The sequence below is a fragment of the Callithrix jacchus genome, chromosome 6 (assembly GCF_049354715.1).
Source record: "Callithrix jacchus isolate 240 chromosome 6, calJac240_pri, whole genome shotgun sequence".
Taxonomy (NCBI): domain Eukaryota; kingdom Metazoa; phylum Chordata; class Mammalia; order Primates; family Cebidae; genus Callithrix; species Callithrix jacchus.
The window spans coordinates 63,325,001-63,345,277 of NC_133507.1; the positions used below are offsets into that span (position 1 = coordinate 63,325,001).

At 35.8% G+C, this 20,277-nt stretch overlaps 1 protein-coding gene, 1 long non-coding RNA gene and 1 other non-coding gene across 7 annotated transcripts in view; 1 reads left to right on the forward strand and 2 right to left on the reverse strand.

Annotated features, from left to right (window-relative positions):
* Positions 1 to 20,277, forward strand: part of SCN9A (sodium voltage-gated channel alpha subunit 9) — a 198,401-nt gene that overhangs the window by 93,299 nt on the left and 84,825 nt on the right. Inside the window, exons 8-12 of one of the 2 annotated variants that reach the window (XM_054258311.2) lie at positions 9,286 to 9,349; positions 10,602 to 10,743; positions 15,334 to 15,540; positions 17,152 to 17,439; positions 19,002 to 19,373. In XM_054258311.2, coding sequence (XP_054114286.2) covers positions 9,286 to 9,349; positions 10,602 to 10,743; positions 15,334 to 15,540; positions 17,152 to 17,439; positions 19,002 to 19,373 — 1,073 coding nt within the window. The remainder of the gene's footprint in view (positions 1 to 9,285; positions 9,350 to 10,601; positions 10,744 to 15,333; positions 15,541 to 17,151; positions 17,440 to 19,001; positions 19,374 to 20,277) is intronic. The other variant, XM_054258312.2, reaches the window with a different exon arrangement.
* Positions 1 to 20,277, reverse strand: part of LOC144576646 (uncharacterized) — a 257,148-nt gene that overhangs the window by 85,238 nt on the left and 151,633 nt on the right. For 2 of the 4 annotated variants that reach the window (XR_013518897.1, XR_013518896.1), the window contains 3 exons: positions 9,902 to 9,960; positions 9,530 to 9,665; positions 9,300 to 9,383 (listed from right to left, as the gene is read on the reverse strand). This is a non-coding gene — a long non-coding RNA (uncharacterized LOC144576646). The remainder of the gene's footprint in view (positions 1 to 9,299; positions 9,384 to 9,529; positions 9,666 to 9,901; positions 9,961 to 20,277) is intronic. The other 2 variants (XR_013518895.1, XR_013518894.1) reach the window with 1 other exon arrangement.
* Positions 15,662 to 15,802, reverse strand: LOC118154837 (U4 spliceosomal RNA). Its single transcript, XR_004745095.1, has one exon. It is a non-coding gene; the product is annotated as a U4 spliceosomal RNA (small nuclear RNA).

The window sequence follows — 20,277 nt, forward strand, 5'->3', positions numbered from 1 at the left end:
TGGCAAAAGGAACATGAGATAGTTCCATAATTCCCAATTTCTGTATTATAAGAATCAATTTTTTGCCAGGCGCGGTGGCTCACGCCTGTAATCCCAGCACTTTGGGAGGCCGAGGCGGGTGGATCACGAGGTCAAGAGATCGAGACCATCCTGGTCAACATGGTGAAACCCTGTCTCTACTAAAAATACAAAAACTTAGCTGGGCATGGTGGTGCGTGCCTGTAATCCCAGCTACTCAGGAGGCTGAGGCAGGAGAATTGCCTGAACCCAGGAGGCGGAGGTTGTGGTGAGTCGAGATCACACCATTGCGCTCCAGCCTGAGTAACAAGAGTGAAACTCTGTCTCAAAAAAAAAAAAAAAAATCAATTTTCTCTACAAAAATAAATGTATCTTTAAATTAGTAACATTAACCATTACATTTTACAATAGATAGATTATATATTTTATATAATTTTATTATATAGTACATCCTTATATTTGTAATATATAATGTGATGTATTTATTATGATAGATTTTTATACTTAATAGTACTTATAACTGTACTTATAACTATAACATCTTACAGTTCTATAAATCATATATAATATTAATTATCAAATATTAAGATAGTATCTGTATCTTGATAGCATTCCTAAAGATTTGTACAAAGCAAAATCATTTACTCAGCTTTATTAACACCCACTTTATAACCAATGATAAGTTTCAAAACTGTTTTTAGTGGCTTCCTTCCATATAAGCTGATGGCATTACATCAAAGTTTAGTTCAGTAGAATTATTTCTGTAGGTACCACATGAGATAACCTATATGCACCCTCAGAAGTCTGCTTAATACGAAGTTATCAATTAGAGTTTCTTACATAAAGAATGAACTGCATGATCTCTAAACAGTTATCTCCTAGCACAGTGTCTCTTGCTGGAGCAGTTTATGAATATTAGATGAAAATAAGATCAAGACTGTACTTTCTGTCTGATACCTGGAATGTATCTATCTGATGTCCACTTGAATACATACACCTTAATAGATAATCTGACCCCTGTGTGGATGGAAGTCATGAAACCTTTCAAATATAAGTGCTGTTGCCAAAATGAGATGAGGGAGGAAAGGTCAGCATTCTCCTTAGGTAGTAAAAAGTAATATACATGATTTTCTTTTTTATTTTACCAGATATGTCCTTTCTCATTCACTGGGACAAATCAAATAACACCCTAGCTAACATAGTAAAAGACTATAAATAAAGTGACAGAAAAAAAAAAAAAAACAGAAACCTTAACAAGAAAACTGAAAGTTTTGAAGTAAAATATTTAATGTATATATTTTCACTACTATCATTTGAGGAAGAATGTAGCATATTTTCCCTTCCTTTTTATCTTTATCCACTTTTCCAGTTTCTGATTGTTAGAAATATGATTTGAATTTTATTTCCAATTTCTGGAGAATTTTATTTCTCAATTTTCTGTAAAATTAATATATCTGATGACTAATTTACATTTAATATTGTAGATTACCACACTTATTTAAACTTAACTTTTCTCACTAAGATCAGTCCTTTTATTCCAAGTCTTAGTCCTATTTCTTTGTTTATGCTATGAATGGTTGTTTTAACCTTTGTTAAAAGAAAAACTTTCAACAAATTAAGTTTAGCAACAATTTCAGTAAGAAATAGTATTTATTGCTGAAATAAGTTAATAATAATGATTCAGGCAGCACTCAGAGAGCTCAAGAGAAGTTCAGAGAGCTCAACTCAGCCACATGATCAAAGGTATTTATAGATAGAAAAAGGGAATGACACATAGAAACAGCTTGATTGTGTATAGCATGACAATTGCCTTGTGGACATTGTCTGATAAGTCAGCAGGCTGTGGTTGGCTGAAGCTCAGCTGCTGTTATTGGTCGAGACAGCTACTTGTTAAAAGAATATACTAAGAAATTAGAATGCAGTTTCTTTGCATATGAAGTTAGGTTGCAGTTCTCTCCGTACAGAGACAGCCTTTAATCAAATTTAATTTAATTTATCACTTTCTGGAATTGGTTCATGTATTTTTTTTGCCTAAAAAATAACAGGAAGAGCCCTTGAGTTATGCAAAGTATCTTTATATTGTCTTTAAACATGAGTGAATGACAGTTAGCTAATAATGAATTTTATATCACAATCTTCTCTTCAAAATTGGTAAATTATTCTTTATTTTCTTTTGAAATGTAGTTTTAGCAAAGAGTTGTTTAAATCAAGTCTCAAATTTGCTTTGTTTTCTATGTCATAGAAGCCATTTTTGACTGTACAATTGGTTCAAACTTTCATTGATTGGTGTGTTTATTACGTGGTTTCACTGAGCTATAGCAATAAATGACAGCCCCAGCCCCTGCTTTTACAGATCTTATCTAGTGGGAATGAAAAAAAAATGCTTAAGGGAGAACAGACAAATAAAGTAAAAATATCTCAAGGTATAATAAATGCATGCAAAAGAAGTGAGTCTCAGATGCTGAGATATTAACTAGATGAGAAGACATCTCTGAGATGATGGCTTTTAATCTGAGATCTAAAAGATAGTAAGAAGCCACAAAATAGTGTAACTGAGCATGTGATTCTTCGTAGGGTGCTGCTTTAGTTAGGAGGAATAGCATGGGCAAAGGCCCTGAATAAAGGAAGGGTATGGGTTTAAAGAATGGAAAAATAGCACTGTGGTTTAGTAAGAGAAAGGAAGAATGGCAACAGAGAAAGTAGCAGAAAAAAATGGGTCATATCATGCAGGACATTTCAGTCCATGGGAAGGAGGTTGTATTTTATTTTAAATGCCATAGTGTTTATTGCTGTCTGTCATGTGGACAACTGACTAAGCAAGGGTAGATGGTAGATGGGAATAAGGAAGATCAGTTGAAGGTTTCTTCTCTCATCTAGGCAAGAGGAAATGAAAGTTTCATCTAGAGTGATGGCAGAGAGGTGAAAAGAAAAAAGATGAGCTCAAGGCAGAATTTGTAGAGTTTCCTGATGGATTAAAGAAGAGAGGAAGCATCAAGTATGACTTCTCAGTTTCTAGCTGTAGTAACTGAATAGGTGGTGATGATTTATAAGGAAATGGTGGACATATTTGTAGAGAAAGGTCACTATTACCTAGCTAAAATTAAAATGAGATGCCTTTGAGATGTCCAGGTGCATATACAATATAGACAATTGGAGCATAGAAATCGGAAGGCTTGCTGGGTTTGGAGATAATAAATTCCAGAGCAGTCAGCAAAAAGAAAGGACACACACACACACACATACACGCACACCCCTCTACCTCTGAACATCCCTGATATAAAATATATATATATATTTTTTTTGAGATGGAGTTTCACTCTTGTTATCCAGGCTGGAGTGCAATGGCGCAATCTCGGCTCACCGTAACCTCTGCCTCCTGGGTTCAGGCAGTTCTCCTGCCTCAGCCTCCCGAGTAGCCGGGATTACAGGCACGCACCACCACACCCAGCTAATTTTTTGTATTTCTAGTAGAGACGGGGTTTCACCATGTTGACCTGGATGGTCTTGATCTCTTGACCTCGTGATCCACCCGCCTCGGCCTCCCAAAGTGCTGGGATTACAGGCTCAAGCCACCGTGCCCGGCCCCATCCCTGATATTTTTAAGTGAGTAGAGAATGGGTAACCTGGTGTTTAAAGCAATCTGTTGCTGAGATCTACAACTCTGATGTTTAGAATTCAGGTAGAAAAGATGGTCCAGAAAAGAACCCAGAGAAAGAGCGGCCAGCAAAGTAAGAAGCAAAGATATAAATAATGAAGCCAAGAGAAGAAAACATTGTAGAAATGGGAGTGATTGTGTAGAACCATGCTGCAAGATCAAGGATGAAGGATGATGAAGAAAGAAATACGCGTTAGGTTAAGTAACAGGGAAGTCACCAGAGAATTTCTTGAGAAAATTTGGGGAAGTGGTAAGGGTTCAAGGTCAGAATAAAATGCATACGGGGTGAAAATAAGAGGTCAGAAAGAAGATAAAATGTGTAGACAAGTCTCCCAAGAAATTTGGCTATAAAGGGAAACAGAATAATGCCGCAATGGCTGGCATTTTTAAAAAATATGGATATTTTAAGGATATTTTGCTAGTTATAATGCATGAGTAGTTACATATGAACGAATTCAGGAGAGACGGGGTGAAGTCAAGTCCTTGTGAAAGTGAACGAGTAGAGGGGAGAGACAGCTCCACTGAAACAGGAGGAACAATAGAAGGGAAGACTGCAGAGTTATCAAAAGATGATTGAGTTCAAACACAATGGTTTTTATTGCCTCAAAGAAAAAGATAAGATCATTGCCTGAGAGTGCAAATGAGGAAGGAAAAATTCTATAGAAGGTTTAACAAGAATGCATTATATATATGGTCATCTTAGGGAATGAGAAATTGAGGGTATTCTGAGTGCCCATTTGATGTTGGAGATTATTTACTTAAAATATAACCATTCACTTTGTTGTAAGAGTCTCTTCACCAACATTCAGCCATTTGGGAGCCAGCATGGAAAAGACAGATCCTAGATTATGTGTAAATTTTGGTTCTGCCAGGTTAGGGATTGATTATAATGGATGTTTATGGATACAAGCTGGACAAAGAGTGACAAGAGCCTGAGCTGGTTGATAGATCATGAGAAAGTGGTAAGGCAAATGAATTGGCAATCTTAAAAAGATCAAAGAATTGTAATGGTAAAGGCAGCCTACATAGAGAACCTCAGCATAACCGAAAAGCGTTTTCCAGTGCCTATAGCAAAGCATTTTCCTAAATGTCTTTCAAAATTCACAATCAAATAAATTAACTCATTGTCTGGGCTCCTGCTGAAAAACATACAATTTGTAGGTTTCCTTTGGTGTTGCTTTAATGCTCATCAAACACCCTTTTGCTGAAATACAAACAATTTGTAGGTTTCCTTTGGTGTTACATTAATGCTCATCAAACACTCTTTTTGCTGCTACAGATGAAACTGGGTTTCATGTGCACTGCGTAGTTGAATGTGCAGTATTATGGAGCAATATACTGTGGTTGTGTTGGGCTAAAATAGGATATTCTCTTCTTCCTATTTTCTGAATATTTGACATTTAATAGAGAAAGTTTTAGAAAAAAACTCACAATATTGGTCTTCACTACTTACAAGACTTTTCCTATCCCCTTCACCTACAGCTGTTTTCTTGTGAGAACTATATTTGCCAGAATGTAGCGTATCATATGCAGGCCCTCTGCCCAGACCTGATTCCCTGCCATAGTTTTCTCAGAGTTGTACTATTTACCCTTGGTAGGGGATATACCCTTCAGCTCCATAAGCCCAAGACATACACAGTTGTCTTAAGTTGTTTTTCTGAGCAAGGGCAAAATTATCAGGGTTTTCTTGCCCTTTTTCTACATTAATCTTGAAGTAAAAACTCACCCAGAATCTTTATTAGATTTAATATCAATTCTGTATTTTTGTTACATCAATTTTCATTTTTCCCATATGTATTTTACTGAGAAATTGGCATTTATTCTACCACAACCCACAAACTTTGCCATTATGCTGTATTCTCTTTTAAAAATAGGTTTATTGGCTGGGTGCGGTGGCTCACGCCTATATCCCAGCACTTTGGGAGGCCGAGGCGGGTAGATCACAAGGTCAAGAGATCGAGACCATCCTGGTCAATGAGGTGAAACCCCGTCTCTACTAAAATTACAAAAATTAGCTGGGCATGGTGGTGCGCACCTGTAGTCCCAGCTACTCGGGAGGCTGAGGCAGGAGAATTGCTTGAACCCAGAAGGTGGAGTTTGCGGTGAGCCGAGATCACACCATTGTACTCCAGTCTGGGTAACAACAGCGAAACTCCATCTCAAAAAATATATATAATAATAATAATAATAGGCTTATTGAGAAATAATTTATATTCCACAAAATTCCTTTTTAAACTGTACAACTCATTTTTTTTACTGTATTCAGAGTTGTGCAACTATCACCACTATCTAATTTAAAATATTTTCATCTTTCCCACTAAGAAACCCAGGACCCATTAGTAGCCATTCTCCATTTCTGTTTTACCCTAGCCCCTGGCAACCAAATCCTGTCCCTATGGATTTATACACTCTGTAGATTTAATATATGTGGAATCATAATATATGTGGCTTTTTACCTGGCTTCTTTTACCTAGTATAATGTTTTCAAAATTTATTCATGCTATAGTATATATCTATGCCTCATTTCTTTTTATTTCTAAGTGATATTTCATTGTATATGCCATACTTTGCTTATATATTCATTGGTTGATGGATAGTTGGGTTATTTCTCTTTTTTTAGTTATAATGAACAATGTTGCTATAAACATTCATGTACAATTTTTTTTTGTGTGGAAATACATTTTCAGTTCTCAGTATACACCTAGCAGTGGAATTACTAGGTCACGATTCACTCTTTATTTCTCAGAATCACGCCACTTTTGAATGTGCACAAGCAATGTTTCATTTCTCTTTGCATTCCATTTTTCCTCTTTTTTAAAGATGTTAACCTTACATCTTCTTGAAGCCAACCATCCTAATAATTTAATGTTCAGTTGTTTAGAAATTATTTTAAAGTCTTCTAGAAACCTAGAGTGAGCTACCTACATTGCTTCACCGTCCCTCATTCTTGTACTGTGTTAAATATGGTAGTGCAGCAATGTGCAGGTATAGACAGTTCCAGAGCCCTTTCATACAATGCAGCACCTCAGTGGCTGATAAACGTGAACCAGAGTTAGTGTAAAGGATAATTCTAAAGTAATCTATACTTAACAAAATATATTGGATGTTTATGGATGCAAAATTGCACCTTAGCCTCCCCCATACTCACTCTACCAGGCCCATCCTTCCTGAGGTAAAGGAGTGTTTTCAGGCACGTTCTCACCTACATTTGCACCTCAAACTATGAGGCTTTATTGTTTTATCTGCATCTTCTAGGTAAGAGAAAATAATGATGTATAAGTCAATAAGTAGTTTTATCTCAAATTATATAATTGTTTAGCTAATTATAATAAAACCTGTCCTTGAACAGCTAGTATAGAATGTGTGGATCACTGTATCAAGTGCTTTAAATGCAATATCTTATGTGTACTATGTAATAACTTTATAAAGTAGGTATTCTTATGCATATTTTACAGATGCAGCAACTAAGGCTTAACAGCTTAAAGATAATTCACTTACTTAAGTAGGAATAGAAGCAACATTCAAATATGATTTTATAGTCTTTATTCCATGATTACTACAAAAGCCTACTAATAATCAGTTTTTTTTCTTTGATCTCAGTAAAATAGGAAGTCAGTCTCTTATTAAGTAGAATAGTTATTTAAGAGAGATGACAAAAGGGTTTTTAGTCCTTTAAATGTTTGCTATACAAGGATAGATCTTCCTCAGTCTTAGGAGCAAGCCTTAAGAGCAAATGACAAGAGTTGTCAAATGACAAGACTTAGCACAAAGGATACCATGAAAAGTAGAAAGTGGAAAATACATATTGATTACATTGTCATCTTCTCAACACCTAGAATTAGTAGGTCCTAAATAAGTATGGATTGGTGAATGAAAAGTAAAATGAATTTTAGAAAACAAATTTTATTTATTTATGTTACTTCATTACTGACTCTGCCTCTTCTGGAGTATTTTGGGACTCAGTCAGGGCTCTCTTCCTTCTCTCCCCTTCCCCTCCTCTCCCATTTTCTACTCTCCCTCCCACCCCCCTCTCTGCTCCCCTATTTTCCCTTCTCTTCCCTTCCTTTTCCTTTTCTAGCTACAAACTTTCTCTCTAGGTAAACTCATCAATCCCCATGGCCTTGAAAGCTGTCTGTTAGATGATAACTCCCATATTTAGGTCTCCAGCCTTGACAGCTCTACTGATGTCCGGAATCTCATATCAGTCCAACTGCTTACTTGAAACATATCATACCTACCCATCATCTCAAACATGGCTGAAAAGGACTCCTGGTTTTTCTCCAGACCTCCTCTTGCTGCAGTTTTCCTCTTTTCAGCAACAGGCACCAGCATCTCCCCAGCTGATAGATCCTGTGTCCTCTCTCTTGCACACACCCACATGCCCTTCATTAGCTCCTGTCCACTCTCCTTCCATCCCCTTCTCTCTACATCCACAGCTATTCTGAGTGGTAGCCATGTCCCTTCTCCCTACAGTCACCTAACTGGTCTCCTTGCCTCCATACCTGCTTCTCTATAGCCCACTCCCCACACAGTGACATTTTAACGTGTTAATGATATCCCATATCTCTGTTTCCCATTTTTATTACATTCATACACCACATAAGGATGTTTCAGTCAATAGCAGACCACATATGCAATGGTGATCTCATAAGATTATAATACTGCGTTTTGTACTGTACCATTTCTGTGTTTAAATACACACTTCCGTTGTATAGCAGTTGCCTACAGTATTGAGTACGATAGCACACTCTACAGGTTTACATCTCAGGAGCAATAGGCTATACCACATAGCCTACCTAGGTGTATGGTAGGCTATACCACCTAGATTTGTATAAGTGCACTCTAGGATGTTTGCACAAGGACAAAACATCCTAATGATGCATTTCTCAGAATGTATCACAGTCATAAAGTGACACATGATGGTACTTTAATCGTACTTAAAACCCAAACTCATTTCAATGATATGTAAATTCCTACATGATCTGACCTCTGCCTACCTCTGCCACCACAATCCTCCCTCTCACCACACAGTAGTCATGCTGGCCATCTTGCTGGCTTTTCCACACACCAACTTCATCTCTGCCTTAGGCTTTTGCTCTTGCCCTTCTCCTTTCATTCTTGGTGAATAAAAAGTAAAAGAATTTTACTCAAACATCTCTTCACCAGTCTTTGTATGACTGTCTACTTTGTCACATTTAGGTCTTAGTTTAAATATCATCTCCTTAGAAAGACCTTCCTGACTGCAGCCTACCACATTCTCTTAATTTATTTTCTTTAGATCATTTATCAGTATATATCAGAAAATATCTTATATATTTATTTATTTACTTAAGTTTTTCTTTACCTCCACCCTCACCTAAACATAAAGGATGCTTCATAAACTAACAATTTTGCATCATGTTTGTTGTCATATTTATTGCCTGGCCCATAAGGGGTTATCAACATATATTTAAGGGAGAGTATATGAGAAAATAATAAATAAATGGATGCCTATTGCCTGAAACCAGGCCTGAATTTGTGGATATATGTTTATATCAATTAATTTACCTGCTTTATCACAATCACTGCTTAAACTCAGTAATGTTATAACTGTTCAAATTCTTCTTCAACAGAATACTTTTATTACCTGGAGGGATCCAAAGATGCTCTCCTTTGTGGTTTCAGCACAGATTCAGGGTACGTAATATTTGTTTTCTTTTTAGTCTAAGGGCTGAAAGAGAAGAAAAAGCATGTTCTATCAGTTTGCAAATTAGAGTCTTTGATTCTATATTGCTTTTTATATGTTTCATAGTATTAATTGACTCATTTTGTCCCACAGCAAATCCAGTCTTTAAAATGTTCATAGTTAATACTCACTCTTGAAAGCAAGACTTTGAGATGGTGCTTGAATTAACACAAGACAGAAGTCATATAAATCTTAAGAAGGTAGAAAATATTACTTCAAGAAAACTCCACCAAAAGTTGGTTGGATAGTTTCAGGTCCTTCTTCTTTCTGGAAAGAAGAGTCGTAAAATCAACTTTTCTTTCCATCCCCAAGTTCCACTCATTCTCCAATTAAATATGGCACATAGGTGACTGAATGTAGTGTTTTGGCCACTCTAAACAAAGGGATTCCTTGAACTTGGGCACATAAATTTTAAGAATATTGTATATATGAGAATATTGCATCTATTTCAACTGTTCATCTTGCTGCTTCTGTCTTGTACCAACTTCATTTTGTAGCATTACCTGCATTAGTGCTTGCTTTTCCCTCTATGCAGATATCTCTTAATCAGGATCCGTGTGCACTGGGAACGTAGGAATAAATAGGATAAGGTTGTTGTTATCAGAAGAACTAATACTGTATTTATTTAATGGCACCATGAAAAAACAGTCCACCAATTTTAGAAAGAAAAAAGTCTTAAAGCCAAACATTTTTATGCATTTAGACAATTGTTAAATTTTGGCTATCCTAATCCATTCCAATAATTATATGGAAAGAAAGAGCTTTGGTAGTGGCCTACCTATCAATATTTACTGATTCAAGAACTGTTACAAAACACCTGTTGAAAGTTTCCATGTTTTAATGATGATGATGTCAATGGCAGCTATGGCTTTTTAAACACTTTCTATGTGCAGGAAGTAGCTAAGTAATTTGTACATATTATCTTATTTAAACTTAATAAAAATCTTATTTTCTTGAGGTAGATGTTACTCTCCTGTTTTTATGGAGACACTTGTGCCTTGAAGAATTTGGTAAAGTCACCAAGTAGTCAGAAGTAGAATGTGATTCAAAACCAGTTCATCCTGGCTCCACATCATGTATTCTTAATCATTATTCAATATTGTTCCCCTGTAGAAGAAACCTTGAGTTTGTAACTGTTCAGTAGGGCTCTTTAGCTTATGTCCTGAAGACACTCTCACCTATAATGTTCTTTTTCATGTGTAGTCAGTGTCCAGAAGGGTACACCTGTGTGAAAGCTGGCAGAAACCCTGATTATGGCTACACGAGCTTTGACACTTTCAGCTGGGCCTTCTTAGCCTTGTTTAGGCTAATGACCCAAGATTACTGGGAAAACCTTTACCAACAAGTAAGTGTCAAGAGAAACATGCATTGTATTTTTGAATGGCGTAGCCAATGTAGGTCGCTTACCAGCCTTACAGTAGGAGGATTTATATTTATTTGAGCATAGAGGAAACTCTATTATCTTATTACTAAAATTAGAAATGTTTTACTCCCAGCACTAATCATTTGGGTTGTTCTTGAGTCATAAATAATTGTCTTATTTTTCTGGACATATATAATCTAGATCTTTTTCCTTCCTTAGCATATCATCCCATGTGTCCTAGTTAAGTACCAAAACATACTGTAATGTTCTCTCCAGCTGCTCCTGCACATGCACTGTTTTCCATGCGTGCTTGGGATGGCCTGAACAGAAGAGGCTGTCTAATGTTAACCTGGTCATCATGTTTTAGTTTTGAATTCCTATTTACAGTTAAAGACTCAATTCATTTATCTTAGTTTTTCTCTTCCAAATCAATTGCTCCCTGCTGTAGTCTTCCATGGCTTTTTGTATATTCTTCAATTTATATCATTGATCTCTTATACTGTAAGTATTAATTCACATGGCCATTTCCTCTAACTTAAATGTGAACCTCTTGGGGCTGTAGTCTCTATTTACTTGTATATTCTCAGCAGCCAACCCCAAAAGGAAGGAGACCAAAATGATTATTCTACGTTACACATAACAATGAGTCACTTTTCTCAGAATAGCCACAGATTTCTTTCTTTCCTTTTTTTGGCCTATTTTATATTTACTTAATGTCTGAGAATATTATTAATGAATACAGAAATTATGAAGATATACTTTACAGCAAAAGCAGAAATGCAAGTACTTTTTAAATATGCAAGAAGGGATCACCTTTACTCAAAATTAAAGAAACACAAATTAAAATAATTGAAATAATTTTTCATCAGAGGAGAGACTTATTTTTCATTTATACTATTCTAAATTCACTTTAAAATGCAATGTATGATAAAAGTATATTACATTATAAAATTGTTAATTAAAATGTTAATTATCTTGTAAATTTGTTACTTGCAGATTCTCAGTATTAGACTTTGTCAGATGAGTAGAATGCAAATTTTTTCTCCCACTCCATAGTTTGCCTGTTCACTCTGATGTTTAGTTTCTTTTGCTGTGCAGAAGGTCTCTAGATTAATTATATCCCATTTGTCTGTTTTGGCTTTTGTTGCAATTGCTTTTGGTGTTTTTGTCATGAAGTCTTTGCCCATGCCTATGCCCTGAATCATATTGCCTAGGTTTCTTCTAGGGTTTTTATGGTTTGGGATTTTACATTTAAGTGTTTAATCCATCTTAGGTCAATTTTTGTATAAGTTGTAAGGAAAGAGTCCAGTTTCAGTTTTCTGCATATGGCTAGCCAGTTTTCCCAGTACCATTTATTAAATAGGAAATCGTTTCCACATTGCTTGTTTTTGTCAGGTTTGTCCAAGATCAGATGATTGTAGAAGTGTGGTGTTATTTCTGAGGTCTCTCTTCTGTTACATTGCTCTATATGTCTGTTTTGGTGCCAGTACTATGCTGTTTTGGTTACTGTAGCCTTATAATATAGTTCAAAGTCAGGTAGGGTGATGCCTCCAGCTTTTTTCTTTTTGCTTAGGATTGTCTTAGCTATATGCCCTCTTTTCTGGTTTCATATGAAATTTAAAGTAGTTGTTTTTTTCTAATTCTGTGAATATGTCAATGGCAGTTTGATAGGAATAGCATTGACTCTATAAGTAACTTTTGGCAGTTTGGCCATTTCATAATATTGAATCTTTTTATTTATGTGCATGGAATGTTTTTACATTTGTTTGTGTCCTCTCTTATTTCCTTGAACAGTGGTTTGTAGTTCTCCTTGAAGAGGTCCTTCATATCCATTGTAAACTATATTCCTAGGTATTTTATTCTCTTTTCAGCAATTGTGAGTGGGAGTTCATTCAGGATTTGGCTCTGTTTGTCCATTGTTGGCGCAGAGGAATACTTGTGATTTTTGCACATTGATTTTGTTTCCCGAGACTTTGCTGAAGTTGCTTCTTGAATTAAAGAGTTTTTGGGCTGAGATTATCAAGTTTTCTCAATATAGAATCATGTCATTTGTAAACAGAGACTATTTGACTTCTTCTCTTCCTATTTGAATACAATTTATTTCTTTCTTTTGCCTGATTGCCCTGGCCAGCACTTCCAGTACTATACTGAATAGGATTGGTGAGACAGGGCATCCTTGTCTTGTGCCAGTTTTTAAAGGGAATGCTTCCAGCTTTTGTCATTCAGTATGTTACTGGCTATGGGTTTGTCATAAATAGCTCTCATTATTTTGAGATATGTTCCATCAGTACCTAAACATGAATGGATGTTGAATTTTATCAAAGTCCTTCTCTGCATCTATTGAGATAATCATGTGGTTTTTGTCATTGGTTCTGTTTATGTGATGGATTACAATTCTTGATTTGCATATGTTGAACCAGCCTCGCATCCCATCAAAAAGTGGGCAAAGGGCAGAGGATATGAACAGATACTTCTCAAAAGAAGACATTTATGCAGCCTAAAACATATTAAAAAAAAGCTCAACATCAGTGATCATTAGAGAAATCCAAATCAAAACCATGGTGAGATGCCATCTCAAGCCAGTCAGAATGGTGATTATTAAAAGGTCAAGAAATAATAGATGCTGGCAAGGCTGTGAAGAAATAGGAGCACTTTTACACTGTTGGTGGGAGTGTAAATTAGTTTACCTATTGTGGAAGACAGTGGGGCAATTCCTCAAGGACCTAAAACTGGAAATACCATTTGACCCAGCAATCCCATTACTGGGCATATACCCAAAGGAATATAAATCATTCTAATATAAAGATGCAGGCACACATATGTTTATTGCAGCACTATTTACATTAGCAGAGACCTGAAAGCAACCCAAATGCCCATCAATGATAAACCGGACAAAGAAAATGTGGTACCCATACACTGTGGAATACTATGCAGCCATAAAAAAGAATGAGATCATGTCCTTTGCAGGGACATGGATGAATCTGGAAGCCATCATCCTCAGCAAACTAACACAGGAAGAAAAAACTAAACACTGTGGGTTCTCACTCATAAGTGGGAGTTGAGCAATTTGAACACATGGAAACAGAGAGGGGAACAACACACAGTGGGGCCTGTTGCAGTGGCGCAACAGGAGGGAGAAGGTTAGGATAACTACCTAATTCATGCAGGGTTAAAACTTAGATAATGGGTTGATAGGTGCAGCAAACCACCACGGTACATGTATACCCATGTAACAAACCTGCACATTCTGCACGTGTATCCCAGAACTTAAAGTAAACATGAAAAAAACTCATCATCACTGGTCATTAGAGAAATGCAAATCAAAACCACAGTGAGATACCATCTCATACCTGTTAGAATGGCAATCATTAAGAATTCAAGAAATAACAGATGCTGGAGAGGATGTGGAGAAATAGGAACACTTTTACACTCTTGGTGGGAGTGTACGTTAGTTCAACCATTGTGGAAGACAGTGTGGTGATTCCTCAAAGATCTAGAACTAGAAATACCATTTGACCCAGCAATCCCATTACTGGGTATATACCCAAAATATTATAAATCATTCTACTGTAAAGACACATGCATACGTATGTTTATTGAAGCACTATTCACAATAGCAAAGACTTGGAACCAACCCAAATGCCCATCAATGACAGACTGGATAAAGGAAATATGGCACATATATATCATGGAATAATATGCAGCCATAAAAAGAATGAGTTCATGTCCTTTGCAGGGACATGGATGAAGTTGGAAACCATCATTCTCAGCAAACTAAAACAGGAACAAAAAACCAAACGCAACATGTTCTCACTCATAAGTGGGAGATGAACAATGAGAACACATGAACACAGGGAGGGGAACATCACACACCAGGGCCTGTTGAGGGGTGGGGGACAAGGGGAGGGATAGCACTAGGAGAAATACCTAATGTAGATGACAACTTGATGGGTGCGAACTATCATGACACATGTAAACCTATGTAACAAATTACATGTTCTAAAGAAAGAAAAGAAAGAATCTCTGTACCTTCAGTTTAATTTTGCTCTAAACCTAAAATTATTTTAAAAAATAAAATCTATTTTAAAAGCAAAAACACTTGAGAAAAGTTAATTAAAAATACATATGAGATGAATAAAGTAATTAAATAAGGCTATTTGCCTACTCTTAACATTTAATGCTATTATTTGATGGTAAAGAAATAAAAGATAGACTTTTAACAATAAAAGGGACTATATATATATCACCTGTTCCTAAAATTTGAAAATGAGCAAAGGGTTTAATTTTATGAGTAATTTTCAGACTGTAGGAAAAAATGCATGATTTTTATACTACTACACTTAATAATCAAGAAATATACATGACTTTAGTACAATCATGTTGAACTGCTATATTCTTTGTACTGAAAATGTGTTTAATATTTGTTTTCCATGAAGATATAATATTTTTCTTTACATTTTTGATAACATGAGATTATACAAAACTGTCAGATTTGCCCATGCTAGTCAAATTGAAATAATTTACTTAAATTTTTTTTCTATAATTAAAATGACAATTTCCATTTTTTCCTAGACTCTGCGTGCTGCTGGCAAAACCTACATGATCTTCTTTGTCGTAGTGATTTTCCTGGGCTCCTTTTATCTAATAAACTTGATCCTGGCTGTGGTTGCCATGGCTTATGAAGAACAGAACCAGGCAAACATTGAAGAAGCTAAACAGAAAGAATTAGAATTTCAACAGATGTTAGACCGACTTAAAAAAGAGCAAGAAGAAGCTGAGGTAGTGTGATTTGATCTAAAATTCTTAGAGATAGAAACGCAAAAGGTTACAACAGAGGCCCTGTGGTCTATGCTCAGCCTTCTCCAGCTAGATTTTCTTTTTTTTTTTTTTTTATAATCAGTCTCCATAGAGACTGTCAAAAATTACCAGTGCTGACTGTATTGCAAGTCATCATGGCGGGGTATTGGGAAAAGTTTACAATTAGCAATAATTGCGCCTCGGATAAACCTCTTTGCCTACGATACTGCCACTGAATTTAGGTATATAAACTACACACACACACACACACACACACACACACACACACAGTGCATTTCCCCAGAGTATCGATTGTATACAATGATTTCAGGAAAAATATTTTAAGATTAAAGTTAACAGATACTCTTCTATGGGGTATAAAGAAAACACTGTGTCGTTTTTTCTTAATGTTATAAGGATTTTTAAGATAAAGTGAGATATTAAGAAAGTAATAATTTTGGTGTGGCTACTTTAGGCTGTCACAGATCCTTGAATGTTTCCTCCTTAATCCTGTCTCCAAAGAGATTCTTCAGTGTAAATGTTTGAGAAGGCTTGTACTAAAAGAAACATAATTTCAAATATACTGCAGGTATCTTAAAATTTGAAAGTTTGACCTAGTTAAATCTCTTCAAGGAGTCTAGTGTTAGGGGATATTAATCATCTGTAATTCAGAGAAACTCTAATGTACAAATATTCAGCGTAGCATTTTAATAATGGTAAAAATCAGAAAACATTTAAACTTTGAAAAATTAGAAGATAACTAAAACAGTTATGAAAATTATATATCTTTTATGGTATTATTTTGTCATAAAATTATGTATTTAAAAAAAATTATTGTGTCATGAGGAAAAACCTTTCAGAATAATGATAAATACTATAGTATAATACAATCACAATTTTAAAATTATACATACATATAAAAAGAATGGAAGAAATATTAGCACCAATTATTTTTGGAGTATAAGGTGACTTTTTCTGTTTTTCATTCACATCTTTATTTCCCAATTTTTTTTACAATAATTTTTTAATGATTATAATCAAAACAATTTTGTAAAGGGATAATACTAGGTTATACCAGGTACTACCTAGAGAATTCCCAGAAATTTCTTTCAGGCTAATAGTCATTGACCTTACCATTTTCTTACAGTATCATTTTTAATAAATTATTTATTTTTCAGATAACCCAATCTTTATTAAACCATAGAGTGCCTGATTCTATTGATAGTATTGAATTAGTTGCCTTATATACAAATTGTCTATCTTATTACATGGTTTATGTGAGTTTTATGTTTCAAAATTATCTTGTAAAACTTCAGCATGTAATATTTAATATTTCTTTACCATAAAAAAATTAATGACATGTAATAGTTTAATTCCGAAACACAATAGAGCTTTATTTCAACCTGAGACAGGAAACAAAGATATATTTTGTAAGCATTCTGGTCATTGTATAAAGAAAACGGTCATTTCATGTTTAAAAGACATAATTATATGTACCATGTAGTTACACTGATAGGAGAAGTATGTCCTGTCCTAGAGTTTCCCAGGATTTGGAAATGACTCATTTAAGTGTTAACCTTTTGGCCTAACCAGGCAATTGCAGCAGCAGCAGCTGAATATACAAGTATTGGGAGAAGCAGAATTATGGGCCTCTCAGAGAGTTCCTCTGAAACATCCAAACTGAGCTCTAAAAGTGCTAAAGAAAGAAGAAACAGAAGAAAGAAAAAGAACCAAAAGAAGCTCTCCAGTGGAGAAGAGAAGGGAGATGTTGAGAAATTGTCCAAATCAGAATCAGAGGAGAGCATCAGAAGAAAAAGTTTCCACCTTGGTGTCGAAGGGCATAGGCGAGCACGGGAAAAGAGATTATCTACCCCCAATCAGGTACCACCCAAACTGCTAAATGTGTATCACCAGAGGCAGGCTGATAGAGAAAAATGTCTTTGGAGGTAAGAGACCTCAGAGGATAGTTGATAGTGAATGGCTCCATTGTTATGATTTTAGGTAAAAACTTAGTATTGCTGATCATTTATGGAAAGATATACTCTGGTTTCCATTTAGGTTTGATCATTTCTAAAAAATCTTATAGTTTCAGAATTGTCAATATCTTTTCTAATAACTCATTTTCAAAAACAAAATACTCCTGAGAAACACTGTAGAAATAAAGACACTATTCACACTATAGAATAACTTTTATATTTGTATTTGGTCTGTGATTTGTAATGCCTCACTGGTTAAAAACTAATCTTAGAGTAGTTTCTCTTCTTTCTTAACCACTATAGGTAATGGTATTACCTGAGTATTACTCACCCATTTAGAAATTTGGAGAAGCCTTTGATATCCTCCACCCTCAACCACAGGAACTACTAATATGTAGTGCCATAGTCTGTTAATTCTGCTTACATGGAAGTTCTCTTTCTCTTTCTTCCTTTTTTCACGGAAACCTTCATCTCTCAGGCCTCCCTGTCTATAGTTCTCCACAAGCCCCCAAGATGAACCATTGCCTCTGTTTTCCTTAGCACTCCCCCCTTTTCCATCACACAACCCCAAAAATCATTTTTCTAAAATAAAAATCTAGTTAAGAATCTGCAAGATTCTGCCTGATATACACAGTAATAAAAGATGGAGTCCCTGCCTTCAAAATTTCACTACCTAGATGATGATACAGAACTTGAACACATATATCAACAAAAAGAAATATGACAGGAGCAGTCCAAGCTTGTATTGAGGAAAAGACCTTGTCATAATTTTCCATTGTTCACAATACTTGCCACTTTGTTCTTTACATAGTAAGCACTATTGTCTATTGAACTAGATCCTTTCAAAGAATTTGCATTCAATTTGGTTTATGGAAAAAGTTTATCCTGGACATGAGTCATATAAGCATGAGTTTTTCCTCCTCTTTGGTATTGGGCAACTTCTTTTTAAATATTTAATGACTTTATATACTTATTGGTATTAAAAGATCTTTTTAAATACACTTTAACTGAGCTCTCAGTATGTAAGGTGGATTTGCAATGCAAAGAACCATACAGCATGGTCTTTGACTATAAGTAAATTTCCATCTTTTGTGACACTTAGGGATTGAAATATAAAAAGCTGAATGACAGGTAGCAATACTAATCTCTTTTTCTTTAAGTGATATGTTCAGTACAGCAAAATGAATGGCATTAAAAGAATGGAGCAATAACTCTAGACCAGAATATTCGAGAGCTGTACAGCAACAAATAATTTACCTGGTCCTGAGCGGATGAATTCTGCAAATTGTTTCACCCTTAAGTGGAAGAAGTTTTCTTCTCACTGAATTGCTTTGTTTTTAAGTATGTTCCTTTTAAGCTAGTACAGAGACACCTGCCCTCAGGACAGCGTGTTCAGTGGTATTTACATGAAGTGTACTTCTATTAGTAGGTGCTTCAACAACTATGTCATTTTTAATTTTTCTGTAGTCACCACTCAGCATTCGTGGCTCCTTGTTTTCTGCAAGGCGGAGCAGCAGAACAAGCCTTTTTAGTTTCAAGGGCCGAGGAAGAGACATAGGCTCTGAGACTGAGTTTGCCGATGATGAGCACAGCATTTTTGGAGACAATGAGAGCAGAAGGGGCTCACTGTTCGTGCCCCACAGACCCCCTGAGAGACGCAGCAGTAACATCAGTCAAGCCAGTAGGTCCTCCCCAATGCTGCCGGTGAACAGGAAGATGCACAGTGCTGTGGACTGCAATGGTGTGGTCTCCCTGGTTGATGGACGCACAGCCCTCATGCTCCCCAATGGACAGCTTCTGCCAGAGGTGATAATAGATAAGGCAACTTCTGATGACAGCGTAAGGACATTTTACCATAGTTCAGGCATGACTGGGCCCTTGTTCCTGCATCAGTCAGTCTCCCTGCTGGAGGGCCTTCTCTCTGGTCTTGTGAATGGCTCTGCATTTTGCAATACTTTTTCTTTAGAAACACACCTTTGACTCATTAGCTTAATCCTCATTCTATGTGCTGTAGGCATCTAACTCAAAGATAGGTAAAATCCCATTTTGTAAAAAGGTACTTGTCTATTGATTTTATAATTGAATAAATCATCTCATTAGTGAACAATTTATGAAAGATACATATATAGATAGATATCAGCACAGAAAATGTGAAGATAATGCTAATATTAGTTAATAATAGATTCCATTTCTATGAAGAAATTCGGATTACTTGCCACCTACTGCTGTCTTTTTCAGGTCACAACTTAATATGTACCTATTTCAAGGAATCTTATATGAGTTGTTAATAACAGAAAACATATTTAGTATTTTCAACAAACCCATGAAATGATATATTATTTATTTATTTATTTATTTTTTTTTTTTGAGACACACTTTTATTTCCCAGGCTGGAGTGCAATGGCACAATCTCAGCTCACTGTAACCTCCACCTCCTGGGTTCAAGTGATTCTCCTGCCTCAGCCTTCTGAGTAGCTAGGATTACAGTATGTGCCACCATGCCCAGCTCATTTTTTGTATTTTTAGTAGAGATGGGGTTTCTCCATGTTGGTCAGGCTGGTCTCAAACTGGTCAGGTGATCCACCTGCCTCGGCCTTCCAAAGTTCTGGGATTACAGGCATAAGCCATGGTGCCTGGCTGATATGATGTATTATTATATCTGTTTTACAAGTGGGAAAATTGAGGCATGGGGAAATAAAGCAATTTGCCCCAATTTATTCAGCTAATAAATAGTAGCTCTGAA